This window comes from Ceratina calcarata, unplaced genomic scaffold (assembly GCF_001652005.2).
Source record: "Ceratina calcarata isolate Rehan_Ccalc_2016 unplaced genomic scaffold, ASM165200v1 scaffold275, whole genome shotgun sequence".
In the NCBI taxonomy this organism is placed as follows: Eukaryota; Metazoa; Arthropoda; class Insecta; order Hymenoptera; family Apidae; genus Ceratina; species Ceratina calcarata.
Genome location: NW_017149744.1, coordinates 192,842 through 216,665, shown reverse-complemented (window position 1 = coordinate 216,665; position 23,824 = coordinate 192,842). Strand labels below are relative to the sequence as shown.

At 40.0% G+C, this 23,824-nt stretch overlaps 1 protein-coding gene across 2 annotated transcripts; it reads right to left on the bottom strand.

Moving 5' to 3' along the window:
• Positions 1–275: 275 nt before the first annotated feature.
• Positions 276–13,798, bottom strand: spoon (A-kinase anchor protein spoonbill). Of its 2 annotated transcripts, none has more exons than XM_018022147.2 (6): positions 13,611–13,798; positions 5,059–5,901; positions 3,944–4,456; positions 3,631–3,846; positions 3,226–3,356; positions 276–2,962 (listed from the first exon to the last, which is right to left on the bottom strand). In XM_018022147.2, exons 2-6 carry the CDS (start codon positions 5,855–5,857, stop codon positions 2,867–2,869), a joined length of 1,755 nt encoding a protein of 584 aa, XP_017877636.1. In that variant the 5' UTR covers positions 5,858–5,901; positions 13,611–13,798; the 3' UTR covers positions 276–2,866. The 2 variants fall into 2 exon arrangements, with proteins under 2 accessions (XP_017877636.1, XP_017877637.1); XM_018022148.2 differs by lacking the exon at positions 13,611–13,798 and adding an exon at positions 7,304–9,576.
• Between the last annotated feature and the right edge of the window lie 10,026 nt (positions 13,799–23,824).

The following is a 23,824-nucleotide window of genomic DNA, read 5'->3' as shown; positions in this document are numbered from 1 at the left end:
AATGGTCGAAAACATTTTAGAAATTGTCGAACACAAGTCAAGAAAAGGTAAAAAGTTTGTGTTCAATGTCACATTTGATGAAATGAACATTAAGTAACACAAAGAATGGGATAGAAATACTCGTTGCTAGAAAAATAATAAGATTTGATTTACTTACAAAAGCGGCACTTCGCCAATGGTTTTGCACTCATTTTTGGGCTTGCAATAATCATAGCACGTTTTTCTCTGTTCAACTTTTATTGTAAAAGATTTTGTAGGAAGGATAAAGATAAATATAATTAAAATGATGCAAATTTAATGAAAACGCCGAAGATTACATTGAAGTATATATACAAAATGAGCTTAATTTAATCGATAATGACAAATGAAACCGTAAGAGAGACGAGTAATCGGATGTTGTGTATATGCTATTTACATGCACGCAACGTAAATTGTATACTACTTAAAGATTTGAGAATATTCACGCAAACAAAATCTTATTATATCTGTACTTCTGTTTGGATAGATGTACCGAATGTTCGAAGTAAAAGTGACCGTGTAATAACAATTTCGTTGCGATGCACACGAATGGAATTAATTTCTCTAGCTCTGGCCATAAAAAATCCGTTTTGATCCGTTTTGATCCGTTTCGATCCGTTTCGATCCGTTAGAAAAGTTCGCATACTTTTTTTTGTTTCACGACGGTGATACATCGAAGCACATGCAGTTTAATAAGTGAGCGGCTTAATAAATTCTATTTTATACTCGTAACCCTAGAGAAGTAGCTTTATCGTGTTCGCGTTATTAATGAACGGTAAATACATTATATCAACGTGTAACAGTTCTCTGAAAAGTGTCGGTTTTTCAGTTGCAAAGTTACAAATCACAATTCTTTACCAGTTTTATCACGAGATATACTTTATGTTGTCCCTTCAATTAAGAAATACGATTGAAAGTAAAGCTGTTCAACACACCATGATTAAATATATTATAAACAATACACATCGTACACTCTATAGAAAAGACAGTCAGTCTTTTCGCGAACTGCTCGATAGCAGTTGCGTAGCTATCATAAGACAAGAAACAATCGTTAGAAAGAGAGAGAGAAAAAAGTTGTTCCGATAATGAATTGATAGTTCACCTGCCGCAATAAACCGGAAGCAACAGATTCTCACGGAAAGAAATGAATAACCACATTAATAACCACGCAGAAAAATAATTATGGGAAGTATAATTTCTCATCCATCAATTAAAGTAAACTCCAGTTAATAATCGTTCAACATAAGATAAATTATACGACAAGCTTTTAACGTTAAATGTACAAAAAATATTGATTGTAAAAGATTTCAACAATCTCGAAATAATCTCAAAGTATTTCATGTTTTTACATGTCCTCGTATTTACTTCCCTCTAATCGCGAATGAAGCGTGAGAAAAAGGAAAAAGAAAAAAAAAAATAGGGAATCGAAAAAATGATCTGATATACAATTTAGACAAAATAAGTTTTCTATTCCTATGATTTACACTAAAAATCACGTTTGAGAATAAACAAATTTGACCTGTAATAGATGGTACAAGTCAAACGTGGAGCAGCGAATTTCCAGATTCGTCCGGTTTAGTTACAATGCGAATCACTATTCTCTATCAACGTTTAAGATAAGAAGTGTAAAATATATATAAATTTGTTGCTAATCTTTATCTTGTCATATTTATCACTGTGTAGAGCTAGCTAGCGTCTAACCATTGTTTTTTCATTTTATCATATAAGAGATATATATATATATATACTTTATAAATATTTTATAAACGGAGCAGTAATGTTACACTATTTACAGAAGTATGTTGTGAAATCTGCTTAGAAAACGGATAACTAAATAGAAATTACGCGGACGCAGTAACACGTAGTGGCATTTCCCCTGTTAACAGTCTCAGCATTTTCGATTCAATTACAATTGCGGTTGAAATTTACGATCGATCATCGAAGCAGTCTTGCGATCAGCATCTGCAGGATTCGTCTTCGACAAAGAGAGACAACAAAGGAAACGCTATATAGTTTCAGAAGTAAAAGTGATACCACCTATGGCTTTCGCGACCCGTGAAAAACGTCCACCCCTTTTTCCACTACAGATTAGAAAAAACGTATGTTACAACACTATCACCCCATAAAATAAATGATCCGACGTTACAAATAGTGCGGATATCGTATTAAATGTACAGAGGTCCATCATCGTTTAATCGCTTGTTATTCGATTTGCTTGCCGCTAGAATGTGGCGTTCCGTACATATTACATATGTATTATACATTTGGCATTTAACGAATCTATCGCATATGCCTTAATAGCATAAGTACGAGAATGATACTGTTACACCCGCTGATTATTTAACACCTGATTTAATCTTTACCCACCCGCCACGCGTGCAGAGAGGTAATGTTAAAAAAGTTCCATTTACCATGTACGTAAAAATGCCACACTCTAAAAATAATAGCTCACATTTGTACCAGTCACAAATCATACGCGAGGAGTATTTTTGTAAATGCTCGTTAAATATAAGCTCCCTCTTACAAATGTCTCCAATGATTCTGAACATATCGAGGATGCACGCTATTCTGTCATGTAAATCGATTTAAACTTAATCAATATAACAGAGAATCAAAAACAGCATGAAGAAGTCTATGCAACGTTTGAAAGTATTGTTTACGTTCAAACTTTACAAAGGAAAAAACGTACGGATATATGAAGTGTGAAAAACTCCGAGTATGAAAAATCTGGTTCAAAATTATAACACATACGCATGTAGTGACTAAGACTTACACGATCACGTATTATCACCGCACGGTTTTCTTTTTTACATTACAATTAATTAAGACTAAATTTTTAACGCATACCTTAAGAAATTGATATACCTTCTTCTGGAACTATGCTCTCTAACGGTACAGACTCCGCGAAACCGCGAGCTATTAATTCATCAGCAAGCGATATCACCTGAAAAATAATTTCAGAAATTATACAAACTGCCATTTTGATCAATTGTAGAGTGAAGTCGCGTTAAATGCAAATATTAGCTCTATAGCAAAATTTGTATCCCTACTTTCACGTTTTTACGTCTGATTTCGCTCGAGCTCGGTAATCAGATCGTCGCGTAAAGTAATTTGATCTATAAATTTCATTCCGAACTTCAGACTCGGAAAATTTAGATTTAACGCAACTTTACTTTAGAATGGAATTCCTCAAACACATTCACTCACTCCGTGTTTTTGTATATTGAGATAAAGGTTAACATAAGTGTTTGTATTGATGTAACCTTCGATTTGAGCTTGACCGACAATTCCGTAACACATGTGAGCAACTACATCGTAAGCCTCTTGAGTCCACTCACCTAATATACAAATTAAATATTTAGTTACCTATTTATAGAGGCAACCATGAATATTCGAATATACTTGAAAACGGAATAATTTTTTTAATACTGGACCAATCAACTTAATTTCTTTTAGATGCTAGGAGACTTATCTCCCTAAGTAATATATAAAAAAATTAAGTTGTTCGGTTCAATATTAAAAAAGTTATTCCGTTTTGAATTGTATCCGAATATTAATGAAATCTACTGTATATAGTGTAAAACGCAGACGAAGAAACTGCAGTATACTCACCATCCTTTGGCTGAATATTCGCCAGGAATATTTCGATCGCTTGGAAAGGTAACGACAGGTAATCTGACCTAATTTTCTTCATCTCAGCGTTACTAAAGAACCAATAACCCCCGTGATCAACGAGACGTACTAAATGCTGTTCGCCCTGAGGATCAGGTTGTTCAACAATCACTCTGACCCACCTATGATACCACTTTCCAACTAAGATCATACCCTCTGTAAATCCAAGTAAAATGAATTAGTTCAGAAATTTTTTATTTACGTATATATATAAGATATATATATATATAAAAGATAACAATAATGAACTTACTACTAAGTTCGTCTGGAGCTGGAGGTGATTCCGTTGTGTTATACATCTGTGTCATGTTCTCGTCCAAAACCCGTAACGATGGATACGTCGGGTGTGTAGGAAGCTGTACGAAGAATCTGTTCGGTCTTACTATATGACAAACAGCTACATCATTGTTCATCCCCTCCACTAACGACAATTGCATTATCTCGGTAACCCACGGGACCTGTTCCGGCGTTTTCAATGGAAAAATCTGTTCTAAAGTCACTTGTGGATACTTTTTCTCCGGGAACTTCTGTCGTATCATGTCCAAAGCGATATTTATCCCTTCTGAGGAACCCTCTATGGCACATATCTTCTGATCCCTCCACACGGGATGACGTTTCACAGCTATGTGTACTTCAGCTTTCAGTCGAATGCTTTGCAAGAAACTACCATGGCGGCCGATTAATCTGCCCACTAAATTCTGCGGTATGCTAAACTCGTAAGTCGCCGGAATCACGTTGTCCTTCGTGTGACCTTTAATACTTCCTCCTGCAACGATAATTCCGCATAGATATAAGATTTTAATTCGAGAAAAGCTGAACTAATTCGTGAGTAGACTCCGACAGCTGCGGTTAGTGTGTGAAGGCATGGACAAATGAACGATTAATTCCAAGGTGTTAAATGAAGTCTTATTCTTTAGCCGATAAAGATAGAATTGCAATAAATACTACTACTCATAGTTATTATGCTATGGGCTTTGAACAATTTTATATCGGAGTGAAATTGTTCGGGATAAAATAAGGATCAGGAGGTATGTACCTTAACACTACTTTTACCGAAAATATTAATGGACATTTCTGAAATTTTCGCTTAAAATTATTATCATTATTTTAATCGCTTTCTTTCAATTAAATTTTTAACAAATCAGATTGGAAAGACAAGTTCGAAAAGTAAAAAATTTAATTGAGGGTAAAAAATTTGAGGAACTAATGACAATAATTTAAAATTGAAATTTCAAGAAGTGCCTATTGACACCATCGGTATAAACAGTGTTCTTTGTCTGATTGTCAATAAAATTGAAGAGAGAACGTAAAAAATCAACTAACAAGTGTTAGAAAATTCACGTGATTACTCTAGGCCGTTAAACTTACCCTTTCCACTGTCCGTGCTCCCTTCGCTTCTGGCTTCGTCCGTGACGCTGCCTTCCAGGACGCCAGAAACTGGACTGTGATTAGCGGAATCCCTTTCAGATAACGCTTGTACCGGTGTTTTAGCGCTGTCTTGCGTCGGAGCGGCAACAGGTGGTTCATTGCCCGGGAGGTAATTACACTCGTTGTTCGCATCATTCTCTTCGTTCGTATCGGCCGGCTCTACGGTGTTAATTGCGCACACCGCTCTGTTCTGCTCCTCTTCTTCGGCGACATTCTCGAATATTTTCATTACTTTACCGCCCAATTCTGTGGCTCTCTCCAAGGAACTCGCGCTTCTGCTTCTAGCGACCATATCGAAATTGCTTATCTTCGGATTACTGCCCAGTTGTATGTCCATCTTCGGCTCTCGTGTTTCTACGTAACTGTACCATTCTTGATCGTCTGCGGGTGATGCCCCAGAATATGCGGACATGTACTGCGAATTGGCCTTCCTCTGCGGTATATCTAGACTTTCGCTTCTTTTTCTGGGGCTACAAACAATCTCTTCCGCCTGTGGAACGCCGGGCGAGCTCAGCGAGAAGGACTCGTCGAGTATGCCGGAATCGTAGAAGTTCATGCTTGACTTCGATGAAACGGCGGCTTTCTTCGGCTCGACGCAATTCTTCTCGCTGGTATCTGAATTATTAATTCCACCTGGATCAGCTCTGTCCACTCGGCGACGTTTGTACCACAATAAACCAATGATTAGAGCGAAAGCGGGAAATGTCCACTTCACAACTTGGATATGAGTAGCCGACATCTTTCCAATCCTCCGTAGCTGCTGTTATCAGATAACCTTTTATTCTGGAATTAACGAAAGAAGAAAATTCAGCCATTCGGTATGACTAAATCACCATGCCGTGTTTCCAGCGAACGCGCAAACTCGATGAAATTCAATTCGTATTCAGGCTCTCGTCTTACTCGGTTTCCTTTATTAATTACCGTTTCGCAAGAAGCGTAACTTCCGGCCGCGAGTATGCTCTTTCGGATATCTTAATTAAGAGCAGAGACAGTGAGTACAAACAGGTGTTTCGTTCTTTAGTCAGAGGAATTTCAATTTTAAATAACAGTTTTCCCCTATATATATATGGTGACCATATTTTTGGGAGCGAAAAACAAAAAGAAGGTGGAAATTATAACACACAAACAGCAAACAATAACAAAATTCTTATATTGGATTAGTTTGAAAGAAAGAAAAAAATAATTGAACACAAAGAAGAAGGCGAAGAGAGAACAAGAAATAAAACTAAAATCTTCATGACATGACAAAATTATCTCGAAATTTATCAGTCACAAAAATTAACAAGGAGTTAAAAATGAGCACGACTACTTTGTACAAATATTTTTTGTATGGTTGTTATAGAAATAAGAATAATTATGATAATCAATATCTATAAATTGTCAAATAACTTTTTTCCTTTACTCGAAATAATATTAAGCGTGAACTGGTTCTCGGTGATAATAAGGTGAACTCGTTGGCAAACAAGGAAGTTGTATGCGAACGAGCCTACTCGTTCAATATTTATACATTCATTGGAATCTTCACCGCGCCCTGTTATAATTTTCACTTGATTAACGGTTAGAGTTTGATCTTAAAATGTATGCAATGACTCAAAGTGATCCAAATCTATTCTCGCGATCATTACGTTGTAACACATTTTAAAATCATACACAGTGGCATTCACTTGAATAGCCTCAGATAAAAATGCTTTGCAATAGATTACAGAAGAAACATTTGTAACAATGTCACACTCATTCATTTTAAATATCTATGATAATTTATGCGTGTTATAAATAATTTATTAGAAAAAACTAGTTTGAAATTATTCAAGAAAACAGCACTGTAATTCAAAGTGTGTATTTAATATGCCAATTTGTATAGTTTCTTTACCCTCGTTTATACCTTCCATCTGTGATACAAGAGAAAGGACCCAGTTACATCAATACAGAAATATATACCGGATCCAGCACGAAGATATATTTAAACTCTCAACCGACTAAATACAAAATGTACAAATATGTGACCATGCCTAGCGATTTACGTACAAGCTAAGTGAATCAAAATATTAATATCCTAAAGTGTATTAATTCTCTTGCCGGCGCGATCGATCGAAATTTCGGTATGCTTCTATGGGACACCAAGAATGCCAGACAGCTCTCTGGCGACGAAGGTCGAGCTAGAATCCACGATCGTTAGGAGACTCACCGACATTACATCCATGCTTGTTCCCGATGCCGTTTAATCGCACGACGAGCAGGCAGATGGAAAGGTAAACTCGGTGAAAATCGAGAGTCCACTTGGAAAATGTAGTTAACAAACGTCCGATGCTTTCACAGGTTCGTCTAATCGCCGAACGGATTTAAATGAGGCATCCGAGAATTGAGAGTACTTGAAAAATGTAATTAACGACCGACGAGCCGTAGGCACTCTCGTCTCGTTAACGCGGCTAACGCGGTACTGCGGTTTGCGGAACGACCGCGGCTTTCAGCACGTGGGTAAACCCCGTGGAGACCAGTTCGACTGGAACTGCCGGCGATTGCGCAGGCCTGATTACGTTAAGCGGCGTTCACACGACGATAGCAACGATAACGTGCGAGTCCATTGGATTTTTTCTCTCCTCGGCTTTCGAGGTCTTCGCTGGGATCGCGTAAAGGTCTAATTACACAGACGTGACGACACCGCAACAGCACCGTAATGGCCTATTCCTACTGCGTTTTCCACTCCAAGATTTCGCTCAGTGCTAGCGAGCAAAATTGGAGTACCTGAGAGCGGAAATACAGACAGCCAGTAACGTTGTTAAGGGAAATGGAGGAATAGGGAAGAGCGTGTCAAAGAAAAATGTGTGGGTAATATTCAGCGGGCCCGATCTGTTGTGCTCGAGTCAGACCCCTGCTGGACCTCGGCAGCGGCAAATAAAGCGAGGGAAAAAGAAGCCGAGCAAAGCGGCAAACCTCCCGATCTCGAGTTTTTCCGCTCCCGAGGTTTCCCGAGCGCGAGATTTTCCGTACTAAACAGCAGGCAGTCCCCGCCTACCGATTCGGTGTTAAACGTGGACCCCTGAGCTCCCTGCTTTTACACGCTTTTTCCTATACTCTGTTCTAAAGACTGCGGCACTGAAAATTACGTCCTGCGACCTACGGAGACTTACGTTCCCATTACGGTACCGTTGCAGTGCCATCACGTCTGTGTAGCTAGACTTTAAGGCGAACGGTGTGAATCGTGGATTTCAATTATCTAGGTTGGCGTCGTACATTTCGAAGTGTATCGAATATAGAACATTTAATTTTAGAAAACGTGTGAGCAATCGCGGAAGTCTCTGAGTCACTCGTCTCGGGGAACAACGCGGTTAACGTCTGATGGTCTGCATAACGTTGAAACGACCAGATAAATCGCGACAATTGTGCAGTATAATTGAATGCGGGAGAAACGGTAAGAACTTTTCCTTGGCTTTAGAGTGGCACGGCCGTCCTTCCCAGCAATGCGTTTCAGAAAGTTATCGCGGGATCTACGTTGAAAGTAAAAGGATTAAAATCGAAGGAAGGGATTGCGCAACGTTGCACATGAAATTATAGGTCTCCCTCGGAAGGGTGTTAGCGCAGAGTACGATTTCAAGCGGGCAGGTAGGTCGGCTTCGCGCACACGCGCACCCGAGGAATTCGCCCGTTGCCCGTGGTTCCATCGTGAAAAATGTTGGTTTCCCAATGGCAAATACAGTTCCTCGGTCGATCCGCGATAAACAAAGAAACCAGAGCCGTTCAACTTATTCAGAAGAAATGTCCGAACGTTTTCTCTTTTTTAATCATGCTCTTTTCTCCTAACTTGATTGCACGACAGAAGACGGAAGAAATTCGAAAACGAGTCTTGCATAAATTAATTATGTCAGGCGAACGTTCCGCTGGCATCGACTTCTGGGTGACGGTCGACTGGAGATGCATAATAATGTGAACCAGATTTGCATACGTTCATTCATACGTTCGGACTCGATAAAAAATTCTACGTGCATTTACGAGCATATCACGTGAGAATTTACGATAGGTCCTTGATCTTCCCATTAAAAATGTATTCATTGGATTGCATCATGTACAATTGCTCTTTTTTCAATGTTATTGGAACGATGAGCACCGTGAGGAAGTCAAAGTTCTTTGCGATTCGTATTTCGTGATAACGGTGCGAGCGAGAAGAGATATTTTGAACGGAAGGGCAACTTCAATGGCCCCTTAATCTCTTTCGACACGACGCTCACAAACGTAAGAAAGGAGATCGGCCAAGGTGAGGCAAGAACACGATTTCAGCTCTTACCCGAAAGGAAGGAGGGATACGTTGGACGATGGAAAAAAGGAACGAGTTAAATTAAAATGAAACCGGTAGGTAACCGTTGTCCAACGTGTATCGGTGAATACTCGCTCGGGGAACTGGGTTATGTCCAGGCGCCATTTTTCAACCGATTATTAAAACATTCCTCCTTTATAAAAAAAATGGAAATAGTATATGAAAAAACCTTGGTCTACGTTCTCTAAAAAGATAAAAGTTTTTTAAAGAGAGACACGAGAATAAAAACCGTAACAATTTCATTTATAAAAAAAAGAGTAGGAATAGACATTGTACTATAAAACTTTGTCTGCATTCTGTAAAAATGTTTTAAAAATAAGATAAGAGAACGAAATATATAACAATTTCGATAGTTGCATAGTTAATAAAGAGAAACTGACACGTCGCGTGACGCGTACCGTTTGTTTCAGATAGATCGTTGCATAATGAATGTCGTTTTTCGATCAGGTCTCGCCGCAGCAATAAAGAAATCATAAAACACGCAACAACAATTGTTTCCTTTCTTCAATCGTCTCGTTTAGAAAGCTCCCGCCTATTACATTCTTCGCTGGTCCGCTGGCTTTCTTGCAGACGTGGTTTTTAAATAATTTTCCTTGAAATAAATCAAGTTACTGATCGAATTAACATACTCGTTGATACAGATGGCTTTCACCTTGACTAAAAATTTCATATTCAGTCCCTCGAAGATGACATTCATTATGCAACGAGCCGGAGATTTGATAGAATCAACCACGTAAATTAAAAACTTTAAATACTTCCTTTCTGGATTCCCGTGTTAAGGTGATCAGACCCACAATCGACGATGCACCGTACTAGATACACTGTACTTGTTGATTAGATACTCTCGAACAGTCCCCGGGTGATTCGAGACCCAGTTATTAATTTTGAAGACAGATATTATCTCGAATACCCGGATACGATGGCATTTCGAACACGGAAGCTGTATCTAGGTCTCGTAGCCAGTTCTCCACGATACAGGCCGTGTTCCAATCTCGTTCGCAAGGTGCTTTCATCGCGTCTCGAAAATAATGCGCCCGCCCGCATTGATGACTATTATAGACACGCGCCGAGCGAAGTATCGTGACCCGAGACTGCGTTTGCATGGTAAGCGCCGCTTTAAAATCTGTCTCGCACGTTGTTTAATCAACGAAGAGAGGGAGGCAGCACTTGTTCGGACAACAAATTCAGCCGCGAAAATGAAAAAAACAATCAAATGGACAGGAGCAGTTGGAGTTAGGTCAATTTTTAATCCGTCCGACTATTTTATTGATATCAGATCTGTTCGGAATTTAACGAGTGAGCTCCGAACGAGCGGAACGTTCATCGAACCTGTTGATAAGCCAGCCGGTCCGCATCGGCGGAAAAACGAGAATTAATACGGCAGGATGGCCGCGGCAGCGTAGATATGCAAGAAACGAAGTTGACCGCTGCGGTTCAACGTGCTGTTGGAATGTCCAACCTGCAGACGGAGAGAACGATGAAGTAACTGGCCACGGGCAGTATCAAGGGTCCCAGGAGACGGGGGAGTCGAAGACGAGTCCGTGAGAAGAAGACGAAAGCCCTTGAAGAAACAGGACGCAATGGAGGTCCTATCATTCTCTGTCACTGATAAGCGATATAACTACAAGAATTCGAGGTTTAGTAATATAATAATACAGTAAAGAATAAAACTGAACTAACACCTTTAAAAACTGAATAACAATGTTAACCAATCTCGATGAAAGTTTCAACATAAACTTACCTCATATAAATATTCAAAACGTGTTGCTCAGCTCAGAGAAGAAGGTTGAAGAAAGCGACCTTTACTTTTTTCCTTTTAAATTTCTACCAATTTTTCAAAATTTCCTTTAGACATCATTTAGTAAACTAATACATTTAAATATTAAAAAATATTTAGATCGTTTCGCTAGAGTTCGAAAAAGTTATTCAGTCCTAAAAGACGTTAGATCAGTTTTGCTCCTTATTTTATCTTGTAATTACACAACAGAATTTCATAGCTCTTCATACACAGTTATTATGTCTATTAAGTTTTACTCCATTCCTCTGTAAATGCGCCATTGTATTCTATCCCAATGAGTTACTGTTGTTATGAAATCGTGTAGCAAATAAAATTATTATCGTGCTCGGTGGATCATAAAATAAATTCGCACATGAAATGTCGATTATCCGTAACATAAGTGTAGCAGAAAATTACACTACATATTTGTTCCTTATCGTTGTAGATTAAGCGTCTCGTATTTACAATTTATAGTCTATTTACATTTTGGCATTGATAATAGCGTCTGCCGATATCGTAAATCGAAGAGAGCCTTTGCGGATCGTCTACTACATATACCATGACCTTGTAGTTGTTTTAAAAGCTAGTATCACTAATAACACTTGAAGTTGTTTAAACAACGAGAGTTATCGAAGATTTCCAACATAGTATCAAGGGTTTCATTAAACGATAGCGGGAAGCAACGAGAAACTGTTATTAATAGTTTCCAAGGGAAAGATGAATATCCATTGAATATTAATTAGCGGCAAACTACGCCTCGATTGAAGACAATTTATTTACCAATACACGCGCTCGAACCGGCTTGCGTCAGTTCGTTCGCGCGGATTTCGATAATTTGCAAATGACATAATCGGTTTCATGGGAACTTGTACGAGAATAAGAAATTTCATTTTTCGGACAATGATCGTAGATCTTTATTCATGGGACAAGACATGAAAATAGTAATAAATATATTTTTTCAATGCTTGATTAACATTAAACTTACCATGTGCCGGTCAAAAAAACGTTTTTAAATTCTATAAGAAGTTTGTTTTGCAATATTATTAAAGTTAGTTATAATAATATTTCGAAAATATTTATTCTTTCTAGAAAAAGTCTTGTATTTAGTGCTGTCTTTTTTGTAACCTTATCTTGACTAATATAGTAGAACTATCTTAATAACTAGTTAATGAATTCATTTATGTACGTTTGATTACTTTAGAATTGGGTTCCTAATCTAAATAGAATAATAAACGTTATTCATTCATATTAATCGACATTTCCCTTATGTTCCAGTATTTCTCTATACTATAATAACGATCATATAAGCGCTAGACCGAGCAATCAGAAAACGAATCATAAATTTATTACTACTTTCGGATCTCGTCTTCATGGAAGAGACTAATATAATCAGAAACGGGTCAAGAAACATTGTTCCAAACTGTACAGGTGTGCCACGTGATTACCCGGCCGTTTAAACGATGATTCGATGGTACACGGAAATAACCAATGTCATATTCAGGGCCAACTGCCTTAGAAAGCGAGGCGGTGGAAAAGCGAACGGGATGTAGGTTGGTATCTTAGAAATAGCATGTAACTAAAAGCGACTCGGCCAGTATGTTGACCCTTTAAATGTCCGTACACACATGGAGGCGAGAAACACGGTAGCCGACATCCCGTCGCGTGAACTACTTCACGTGTCCACCGGCTATACGTAGTAAACGTGTCGTCTTCGAAACGCCTTATCGATTGCCGTTACGAACTAGACGAGATAACGAAGAGCGAAAAATAAGTATCCATGCCGAGTACTTAACCATTTTACTTTCTTCACGGCGGTTAGGAGCATCCGGTGTAATTTATTAATTCCGCGTGCACAAGTACGACGTACCTAACCATTTAAATCGTCGTACGTGAAACTCAATCGGGGCGACATATACGCGGAGTCGCGGATCGAAAAGGGTCAATGGATGCTGGGTGCTCTATTTCCAGATGTTGTATGACGGAAATTTAGGAGGAGCATGTGTCGCGATGTTTCGCCCGATTACGAAAACGATCGGTGTACGGCGAGCGTTCGCTGAGAACGTACGAGATAACACCGGTGTTCACGGAACCGGGCACGTGTCACACGTGTCGCTCGGACTCGGCTCTCGCACGAAGTGCCCGTATATCGCGGTCAACCGAATTTCGACGAAGCATAAGTCGTGCTTCGAAAATCTAACGACTGCTGCCTCAGCGGAAAAATCGCTGGTCGTAAGTCTCTTTTACGACGAACAGTTGAATCTCCCTACATGAACGCGAGCTTAGAACGACGGGCTAAGGCGATTTGCGAATCGTATGAGCTTCGTGTGACGATAAATGAAAGATAACAAACGAAAGCCGCTACGCGAGGCAGCCGAACACGAGGTCTGCGGGAGATCACCGACGTACCTGTGTAGTTACTCGTCGATCGGCGCCCGATCTCTTCTCAATTGTTTGCACGTGTTCAGGGAACAATCCTGATCTGGTTCTGGACACAACGAATATTAACTTTACTTGGAACTCGCAGCAAACTGCACCACGTAGTCACAATGTTTTTCCTTGTTCGCGAGAGACAATATGGCGGTACGAATTCGGGTGCAGCATGTCCGGCACGGTGCGAACGTAGCCCCACATAACGGCGACGCATCTACTTAATCGTGGCGCCAAACTGTCTCCGATTTAAAATATTCGTGCACGAAAAAATTATGAAAATGATAGACTTACGTAATTCGTAATGTAACAATTATTGTCTGTATTGTTACGAAGAAAAAGCTGGATGATGAGTGCAGTATTTATTTCGGGAGGAACGTATTGATTTTTCGGATTCAGGCTCTTGCTGCCATCGCTCGACGAGATTTTAGTACCACAACGTTATCCAGTGAATTCAATGGTAGCCGGTATTTAGATTCAGAGTCGTTTCCTGTACAAAACAGGGACTAGATTCTTTTTTGATACAAATCATGATTTCGAGTAGGATTTTTGGCGACCCGAACAAAAATTTGTACCATTTCAGAGTCATTCCCTGTTAGCCACGCAGTCGTAACCGCGGGCTTGTACTTCGCTCTTAAAAAATCTATGGAAATTCATAGATCGAACTTAGAATTCTTGTAAAAACAATAGAATGTATAATAAAAAAGTATAATTGTAAAATAAGTTAAGACATAAATATAATTGTATTCCCACGGTAGTGACTACGTCGGTAACACAGGTAGTGACACTCACATGGTAAAAATTTTTTTTTCGAGTCGCCAAATTCTTTTTCGCAATCATGTTTTTTATAGAAAAAGAACTTATTTCCAAAATTTCCGCCATTTCAGAGCATGGCGGTTTCCGGAAGTACAGCCCGATTCTGAATAGCGGCCTATGTTTCCTTTTTGAGCGATTATTGATAGTGAAGTTCTCCCGGGAGACCTGTGCCGGTTTTTTAGAGTTCTTGGTTAGATGGTAAAATCTCAAATGTTAAAACAATGAAGCACTCGCGGATTTGTGATAAATATTGTATAATACTTGCGTTGACTTATTTCCGTGCCGGCGGTTGTGCCGGCGGACAGTGGGAAAGGTCCTTAAGTAGTTCCGGGTAGTCTGACTCTATTTTTGTTTCAGCTTTATATGCATTCAGTCGTTTCTTCCCTTCACAATAAAAGATAAATCTCGAATCAATACCTTTCATGAGTTACGTGGTCGAAAAACTGATGTGTAAAGCCATGTATTTAACCGTTAATACCTGCTATAAGAAAATAAAGAATTCTAGCTCAAATAGTCTTCAGAAATTCTAGATATCAATAGAACCGAAAAATAATACTGAAAGAAGCGATATCATATTTGTTCCAAAGAAGGTAAGCCTAAACTGATATAAGTTAGAACCGAATATATCTAATAATAATTATGGCACTTTTTCGGTTCTGAATAACTGTTTCAAAAACGGGAGCCGATATCATTACTCTTTTCAACCCCTATTCACGATTGTGATTGATATCTTTTTATTTGTTGAGTGCTGATTAATATTAAATAAAAAGTGCTGATCTCGTCAATGTTATAGTATAATGAGCCTCCTTTTGTAAAAAAAAGTGTATAATAATGGAAATCAAAGTATTAAAGTAATTTGGGGAGAAGTAATGAGAAGCGTTTTAGAAATGATAAATATTACTGAACTTGCGCAAGGGAAGGTTTGTACAATGAAACTATAAATAAAACGAAAATCGAAATTATCGAAAGAATAATATGGCATTATTATTTGAACTAAAAACATGTGACGGAAATCCTATAGGAATACGTTGACAGACGGGAATGGACAGCTTCCACAGGGGGATCGGACAGAATTCAAAGGCCTTCAGATAATCCGTGAGATGGTTTGATCTGGATGCGCGGGACGCAAGGTTACAGCGGTCGTCGGGTCAGCAACACCACGGCCGCTGTCCTCTCACTCCTTTCGCCCCTTGCCCGTCCTCAGTCGGTCCTCTCTCTCTGCCCTCCCTACGTTCTCTCGCCCTTCCTTCCTTCCTATCATTCTCCCTCGGCTAACCAGTCAGCTAGCCGGCCCTTCATCGAGCTCTCTCTCCTTTATTTATCCTCGCGTCGACCGTGTCACGCCGCGATGCGACGTCTTCGAAACTCGTCCAGCTTTTTATTCAATAATTATTCAATCCTTAAGCGAACATTTCTCGCAGTATTTCGAAATTGTCAATGGCCATGGCAAACACTGAGACAGCACCATCGAGTATTTTTCAATATTTTTATTCTTTGAATAATGATTTATTAAAAACGGGATCGGGAAAGTTTTTGACATTCATTGTATATTAGCACGGTAGATATTTTTGTATGCCAGCGCGCATGGTTTGAATTTTTTATCAGAACAGATTGCTGGCTTGTGCTGGTGCATTTAACCCTTCGATTGTTACCCAATGCGGTAGTCGAGTTGCCTGCAAACAACTCGGTGGAGGGGGTGTCTGGGTCACCCCCTTTCATGTTAGCCTGTCTGGCTGGCTACCTTGCTGGGGTTCGCAACCCCAGCTTTCGCCGTTACACAGTCTGTGACACCGAAATACACCGGTTGTTTACATCCAGCCCACGTGTATCAATCGGGCTATTGATTAAACAACTGTAACGACTAATTACGGACGCGGCAGAGTCGTCGATTTATGCTTATTCCCCGTCGATCGGGATCGAGGCGAACGTCTTTGAATGTGATTCGATAAATGTAATTCTCAGGAGCTTACGACGTTAAACAAAACGTTCGTCATTCGATTAGAAATGTTTAGTAATTTTGTTGCAGCAGTCACCGTAGCGTGACCAGAACGAAAGGGAAAACGTTGAAGAAAATTTATCACTTTCGACTCGCTAAAGCGAACGGCCATTAATTTTAATTAATAGAGAGAAAGTTTAAAGGCTAATTGCAAGGCATTATGATAGAAGAGAGTCGTCTCGAACGCAACGCGTCCCGATCTCTCACGCGTATTCGCCTCCGATATGTTCGCTAGTTTACACCCGTTCGTATCAATCATAATCTAAAAACAACGAAGGCGGGGTGATGGCGAGGGGGGTTATCGGAGGAGGAATTACACATCGTTCGCGCGTATTGTTTCATCAGGGACATGGGAGTGGTTGATCAACCCTCGAGTTGAGCGAAGCCTGAAAACGCCCACTCAAGTTGATACGGCCGGTTATCGTCTTCCTTTTTCGTATCTTGCCTCGCGAATGAATGCATCGTATTACGTTTATCGTGCGTGGGCGGCGCAACGGTTTATCAAGCAGACAGGGTTTTGCACCCCGTGTGCACCATTGACGCCGAGCTGGGCTTCCAGAACCAGCCACGGTGGAAGGGAGAATCCCGTGCGCTGGAGGGGGTGTCTGGGGCAATCCCTTCTCTGCGTCTGCTGGCTCCCAAACACGAACGCATTTTCCGGGGTTCGCAAACCTCTCGCTTGTTCACGTCCCGGTCGGAACTTGGCCGCCGATGGCACAGTTTCAACGAAACTTCACCCCGAGCCTGCTCCGAGACTTCCAAGGAATTTTCAAAAACGATTCGAAGACACAGGGAAGGAAGATCATGTTTTATGATTAATTTAGTATAGCAAATGTCCCAATTTCTGTTCACATCGCGATCTCTACTGACTGCCGCTGTTTTCTATAATTGTGTATGCAATCTTAAGAAATTCACCTAAAATTGGGACATTCGCTATATTATTTCCTGAAAGTAAATCAGATCTCGTTTGACATCGAGAAATAATTCATTGTTTTGATCAGAATAGCTGGAAATATTTTTAATTATTTTTCTGGGAAACGGGATTTGTTGAAACGTATAGAGACGGAATATGGCTGGATTCCAAATTGAAGCGAGGTTCCGGTAAGCGCATGGCGGTCGATACGCGGAATTCGTTGACATTGATCCAGCGAATTCGTCGTATAGCTATTGGTGAGTCACCGTGGCTCAGTGCCCTTCAACTCCGCCAGCTCCTCCGTTCGTTTTCTAAACTGGATAACTGCGAAGCGGCGGGCACGTTCGATTTGCTTTCACCCCGGCGCCGCCGTGCCATGCTCATCGAACAATTTTCACGTTCCTCGCGATGACCACGCGTCTCGTGTTTGTTTCCAGAGATAATGGAAACCAGATTTCGAAACTGAATTATTTATAAAAGCGTCCGCAATCAGGTAATCGTTTTGGCTAACGAGTTTCCATTCTACGGGCGTCGGCGAAATTGAAACGCACTACAAACCGAATACTTTCTTTAATATCCAAAAGAAGAGTGTTCTCGTCCTTCCAAGGTTCAACCGTATGATACTTCACAGTGATCACAAAATCACAATGACCATTGCTATAATCGCGATCTTTATTGTATATCTGCGAAAGTAATTATAATATTTGACTTCAGAAAAGCTTCATAATGGATAAAAAATACACAAAGGAAACTGTAAAAAATTATTTTCACGTATAATTTGTACTACGTCGCATAAATAAATTGGCCTTACTTGAAATTATTGTAATTGAATTAATTTATTACTATTCTTCACTTTCTCTTCGTCTATTATCTTAAACGTGCACCGTTAAATGCTCATTTGAGGCGCGCAAGTAGCAACTTCTGCTCTTTTTACATCAATCAGAAGCTATAAAGAAAATGATAAATCATTGTGAAAAATCGCTGCAATTCGGGACGAACATGATTCAAGCCGTCAATAATTGAGACATCATCAAATTCGTTCGACGTTTGCCTCGGCGTAGATCCATTCCGATATTCATTTGTACAATAAAAGTGACCAATAATCGAAAGAATTATGTTCAATTCTGTGCTGAAAAACCGAACGAATTTGCCAACTTAATAATTAAAAAATCAATTGTTTGCCTGTGGGAATCGATGCCAGCCAGTGGCAGTGTGCGAGGCGTCAGAAAAAAATCGACGAGAGTGGTAAAACGTGGCGAAAATGAGCCGAGGAGTAGAAAAGTGGCACAATTGGTTCAGTGGGGCGGTGCCCCTGCGGCCTTGGCACGGGACACTGAACTCCGTGGCCATGCGAAACGCAACGCACGCGGTGCCCCATGCAATTCTCTCCCCTCTGCCGCGCCGCTGCCCGGACACGTACAACGTGTGCGCTTCGAGTGCGCTGCACCCGTTTCGCACATACGCAACCGTTCACTGCCAGCCGTTTCGCTCGGGAACTAAACCCCGAGAGACCGGCAGCCGGCCGCGCACGGACGACGCGCCTGGCTGCGTGTGCACTAGCGTGAGCGCACACGCGTTCCTAGTAAAAACAGAGAAAACGATGAATTTGATACTCTTTGATAGTGCGCTGTATTATCGTAATTTTTTGTTATTAACGAGGAGAAGCGTTATTTACTGTAATTAAAATCGCCACGATTCCTGTAATTTTGCAAATGCAATGTGCGATTACCAGGTAAATATATGAGCAAACATCAGTTCCCTTGACGTTATATATATTTCTCGACGCATTCCTCGGTTTGCCTCGCGCGAACGGGTATACATGGGTAGGAAGAAAATAAGGGAACAAAGCAACTTCACAGCTCGCCATCTGATCGTTTTATCCTCGGTCGCCTGGAGGAAAAAGCTTTCAAGACAGTCATTGTCAGGACGTTGGAAACGCGTCGAAAGCTCGCGGTGAAGCGCACTCGTCATTAGCGAGAGAACGAGCGAGAGGACGCATGGAGCGAGTTAGCCAGCTAAGCGGAGAGCATTCACCCTGGCCGACGACGACGACGACGACGACGACGACGACGTGCCGGCCCTTCGCCCAGCGTTTCTCAAACCTAATATCCTGCATTTATATGCGCGGCCCTTAGGAAGAACACAGGAAAAGATCTGCAGCGAAAGTTGCACTGGACTTTTAAAAGGAATGGCAGTCAGAAGTCCGAGTGTCGTTTAGTTCAGAGTAATCGACTGGGCATTTTGAATATATTTCCTATTTTGGTATATGTTTCACTGGCAAAGTAATTTTTTGTTAGTTTTGAAATATTAAGGAAAATCACACGAAATGATTGATATTTCATTAAATAATTTAATAAGATCATGTCATAAAGTGTAAAGTATGCTAGCTTGAATATTTATACGAACTATTAGAAAATCTTTGAGATGCAGCTGGTAGACTGCGAATTTTATGCATTTGAGGAAACTGAATGTACAAAAACTATGAACGCTGCAAGCAGTGCATAAAAATGTATAGAATATCAATAAACGCAGAATACACATTGTAGTTTCTAAGTCTAGATTTTAGATTTAGAAGATGAAAGAAATTATTTGAAACATACTTTTTAAATTGATACCAATTGATTTTGCATAAAAGTCTAAAGTCCAGGAAATAAGTTTGGCAAACTGTTCATGCGAAATCGTGGACGTCACCCTTAGGTGACGGCTGGTGATCATCTCTTTGCTGTTTCATCGAAGACTCAAGAATTCGAAAGCCGAAGGACATACGTGAGGACAAAAACGCACGCAAGCATCCTTTTTAAGCGTATTGACGTGTGCGTCATGTATTGTACAAGAGAGAGTAGATTCAGTCTCGCATTCCGAGCCCTGCGACCATCTAAATCGTGCAAAGAACTGTTGCGATCCGTGGTACCCAGATATAATATTTCAACAAGTACTTAATTACGATTAGATTAGTATAATGCAATTTTGTTTGCATAATTTTAACAGAGCCTTAAAAAGTGCAATCAAAAAATTAAAAACATCACAAGTATAAATAGAAAATGTGTCGATTTTTTTTATTATTCCGAGATTCAAATTGTTAATAAAAAGAAAAAAAAAACAGAAAACTAATTAGGTTTGTGAAGAAACGCAATGCTGAAAAAGAATTGGGAGCGACTAAAAGGAAATTCGCATAATCGCCGGGCGCAGCTGTTCACGTGGCATTGGGCATTGCACTCGGCGCTTCTCCGAGCCTCGAGGGCGGTCCCCCGGGTTTGATACTCGCGGAATGCAACGCGGCGAGCTCGGCCGAGGATGCACGAGGCTGTGCGCCGCAGCTGCAACGGTCATCGGGTTCGATGCACCCGCGCGCGCGGCTCTGCATGCACGATCCTCGCGCGAGTGACTCAGCCGCGTGCAGCCGCACCGCGGATGCGACCTTGACCCGGCTGCACGTAGGTGCGTCGCACCTTAGCCTCGGCCTGGCGTCGTCGTCGAAACGATATAAACGCGCGCTCGTAAAAAAAGCCTCCCGCCGTGAATTGAGACGCTGGCAGTGAACATTTCGTCTTCTGTCTGCCTGGGTCAGCTCTCCGCCAGCTTCGTTCTCGCTCGTTTTGTTTTTGGTAGGACTCGCGGGTTGCAAAACGTTACGACGTCGTTGCATAATGAATTTTAACGGTACGCCTCGGGTTCGATGTTGGCAAACGCTAGTGCCTTCGTTTTGCTTCGACGTTTCATTTTGCTACAGACAGGTTCAAATTAGTTGAAGATGTTGCAATTCGTTGTTTTAAATTATATTTTGATTGTGATCATAATTAAATGAAATTTTGATTCGAAATTGCCATTCAAATTACTTGAAGATCTTATATCTTGATTGTAATCACAATTAAATCAAATTGCTATTCCCACATTTCATGGCACGGAGGGTTGTACCATTGAAACGCAACTGTGGCATATCAATTAAAATTATATGAGTCGTAAGATCGCTGCCAAAAGCTTGAGAAATATGATAAAAATTCGTAAATCAAATGAAAGTTTTGTCATTCGGCACAAGAATTCAAGATGTAGTAACTTGTTTCATAGCCTCGCAAATTTTCTAAAATTTTCTACAATATTTTATATCAATAAAACTTACATTGCGCTAACAACTGTTAATAACTGTTAAGCTTTGTCATTGTTTTTACTCAAGGGCTTATACATCCTTAAGTGCTCAAGAAACGTGCGCCGATTCTCGCGGAATTATCTTGTTGTTCCTGCTAATCTCGTTGTTTGTTGCACTACTTTTTTATGCTCCCAAGGCCTGTCTGTCGTTCGCTTCGAGGTTGTTGTGCGAGTCCCGAGTTCATTGTAACCAAAGCCTCCGAACCGAGATATTTTTCGCGAACGCGTTATCGTCGACGAGAGCGCGTCAAAAATACGAACGCACACAGAGACGCGAATGGATCGCAAACATTGCCAGTATCGTGGCGATTGGCCACGAAAAGATGTAAACATTTCAAATCTGCGTCTTTGTTATTCAACTCTATTGCGAATGTAATTTACAATGATTAGATTGCAAAGTATTTTTTATTCCTTAACCCATTCGCCTCGTAAGCTCATATATGCATGAAATTTTTGAGATATGGGCCAATTTTCCACTTTACGCAATATGTATAGCTACTGAGTGTCTGCTGGAATATTTAATCCTGTTAATAAAAGAAATTGAGAAATATAAATACCGTTTTGGGTTAAGTGGCTGTACACAATTTTATCGATGGAAAAATAGTTGTCTAGTATTATTTTCTGTGCCGGAGCAATCGCTTTACATCGACGTATTCTGCTTTCGAAATACGCAAAAACGATAACTACGATTTCTAATTGTTTAATCGAGTGAAAGTGTAATAACGGATTTCACGGGAGATCAAAAACTCATTTCACTTTTACACTGCTCTTCCACCTTTTCCGAATGCAAACAACATTCTTCCTTTTCCAAATAGTATTAAACTTCTATGAAATACACCTCATAATTCTAAATGATGAGCCTCCATACTTTTTCTTATTTATTATTCAGACAATAATTAAAGGTACAAGTGAATGTGCATTTAAGAAAAGGGATTGATTCTTGTAAACGAATAGATAAGAAACGATAGAGAGCATAAGCTCTTTAGAACATACAAAGGAAAACAAAAAATGTAACAAACTCAAGATACTAATAATATGTAAATGAAACGAACAAGTATAAATTAAAAATAAAACAAATAACAAACACTTAACAAAAAATATATGACGAGCGTCTCCTTTCCTTTATTATTATTCAAACAACAAGTGAAAGAGGAAGTGAATATGCAGTAGATTCTTGGGAACGCAGGACGATGCTATAGTTAATTTCCATCTGTTTCGAATGCAACATTCATACATTTTCAAGTACTATTGAATTTCTACGAAACTTTATACAATTGATAATAATAAATGACTCCATTATTATTCAGATAATAATTGAAGGAACAAGTGAATGTGCATTGAAGAAAAGGGATAGATCCTTGTGAACAAAGGACTATGGTATAGTTAATTTCCCCTTTTCTCTAATGCAACATAAACAACGTTCTTGCATTTTCAAATTCTATTGAGCTCCTGTAAAACTACTTTATGAAGCTCATAGTATTAAATGATGAACCTCCAATTGTTTTTATTATATTATTCGGAGAATGAATTAAGAAGTGAATATGCGTTTAGGAAAAAGGATAGAAGGACGGCGGTATAGTTAATTTACTCGTATGCATAGTTCAAAGTGTGTTGTCCTCGGGCTGCGGGTTCAACGTCTGCCGGACGGGAATGAGACAAAGGCTAAAAGTCCCTACCTCCTCGGGGTATCTTTATAGAACACAGTGTCATCGACATGCGACAGGGTGTATTCATTGTAAAGGTCAACGCATTCTATCGTGCGCGAGCTTATCGCGAAACGCGAGGCCGGTCTATCGCTCGGTGAAACGTGAATAAAATTCTCGAGCGCTTTCGCCACGCGACGATTGGGTCCGTACCCCGTCGCGTTTCATCTTCTCGCTGTCGTCGACTTTTTCTTAAACACACAGCAGTTATCTGCGCCGTTGTCGCGGCAACAGTAAATCAGGAAAGTGCTAAACAGTGCGTTATTGTGCCGGTCGAGTGACCCGGTGCCTCTCTTTGTCAATTTTGTCGCGATTACACGGGAACCGAACAACAGTAATTATTATCAAAGTATAATCGTACTGCTTTTGAATCATCGAAACGTCTTCCAATACGAAAACATTCCATCTTCTAATAGCTCTGTTATTGTTAAGCCACAATCTATCAGATTGGCGTAGAATGTCATGTATTTCATTCAAATAATTTATCAGTTTCCTAAATGATTGAATAGTTGACGCCTACTGTACATTGAATTATTTCACGAGATGAAACGTGACATAAATTTTGAACACCAGGAACAAAGTATTTCATAACTTTGTACATGTCAATTTAAGGTAGTTGTTG

Coding starts and splice junctions, on each gene's coding strand:
- spoon (XM_018022147.2), bottom strand. CDS start 5,857: ATGTCGGCTACTCATATCCAAGTTGTGAAGTGGACATTTCCCGCTTTC. Junction 4,457..5,058: donor GAGCACGGACAGTGGAAAGG/GTAAGTTTAACG, acceptor TTATCGTTGCAG/GAGGAAGTATTAAAGGTCAC. Junction 3,847..3,943: donor AGCTCCAGACGAACTTAGTA/GTAAGTTCATTA, acceptor TTGGATTTACAG/AGGGTATGATCTTAGTTGGA.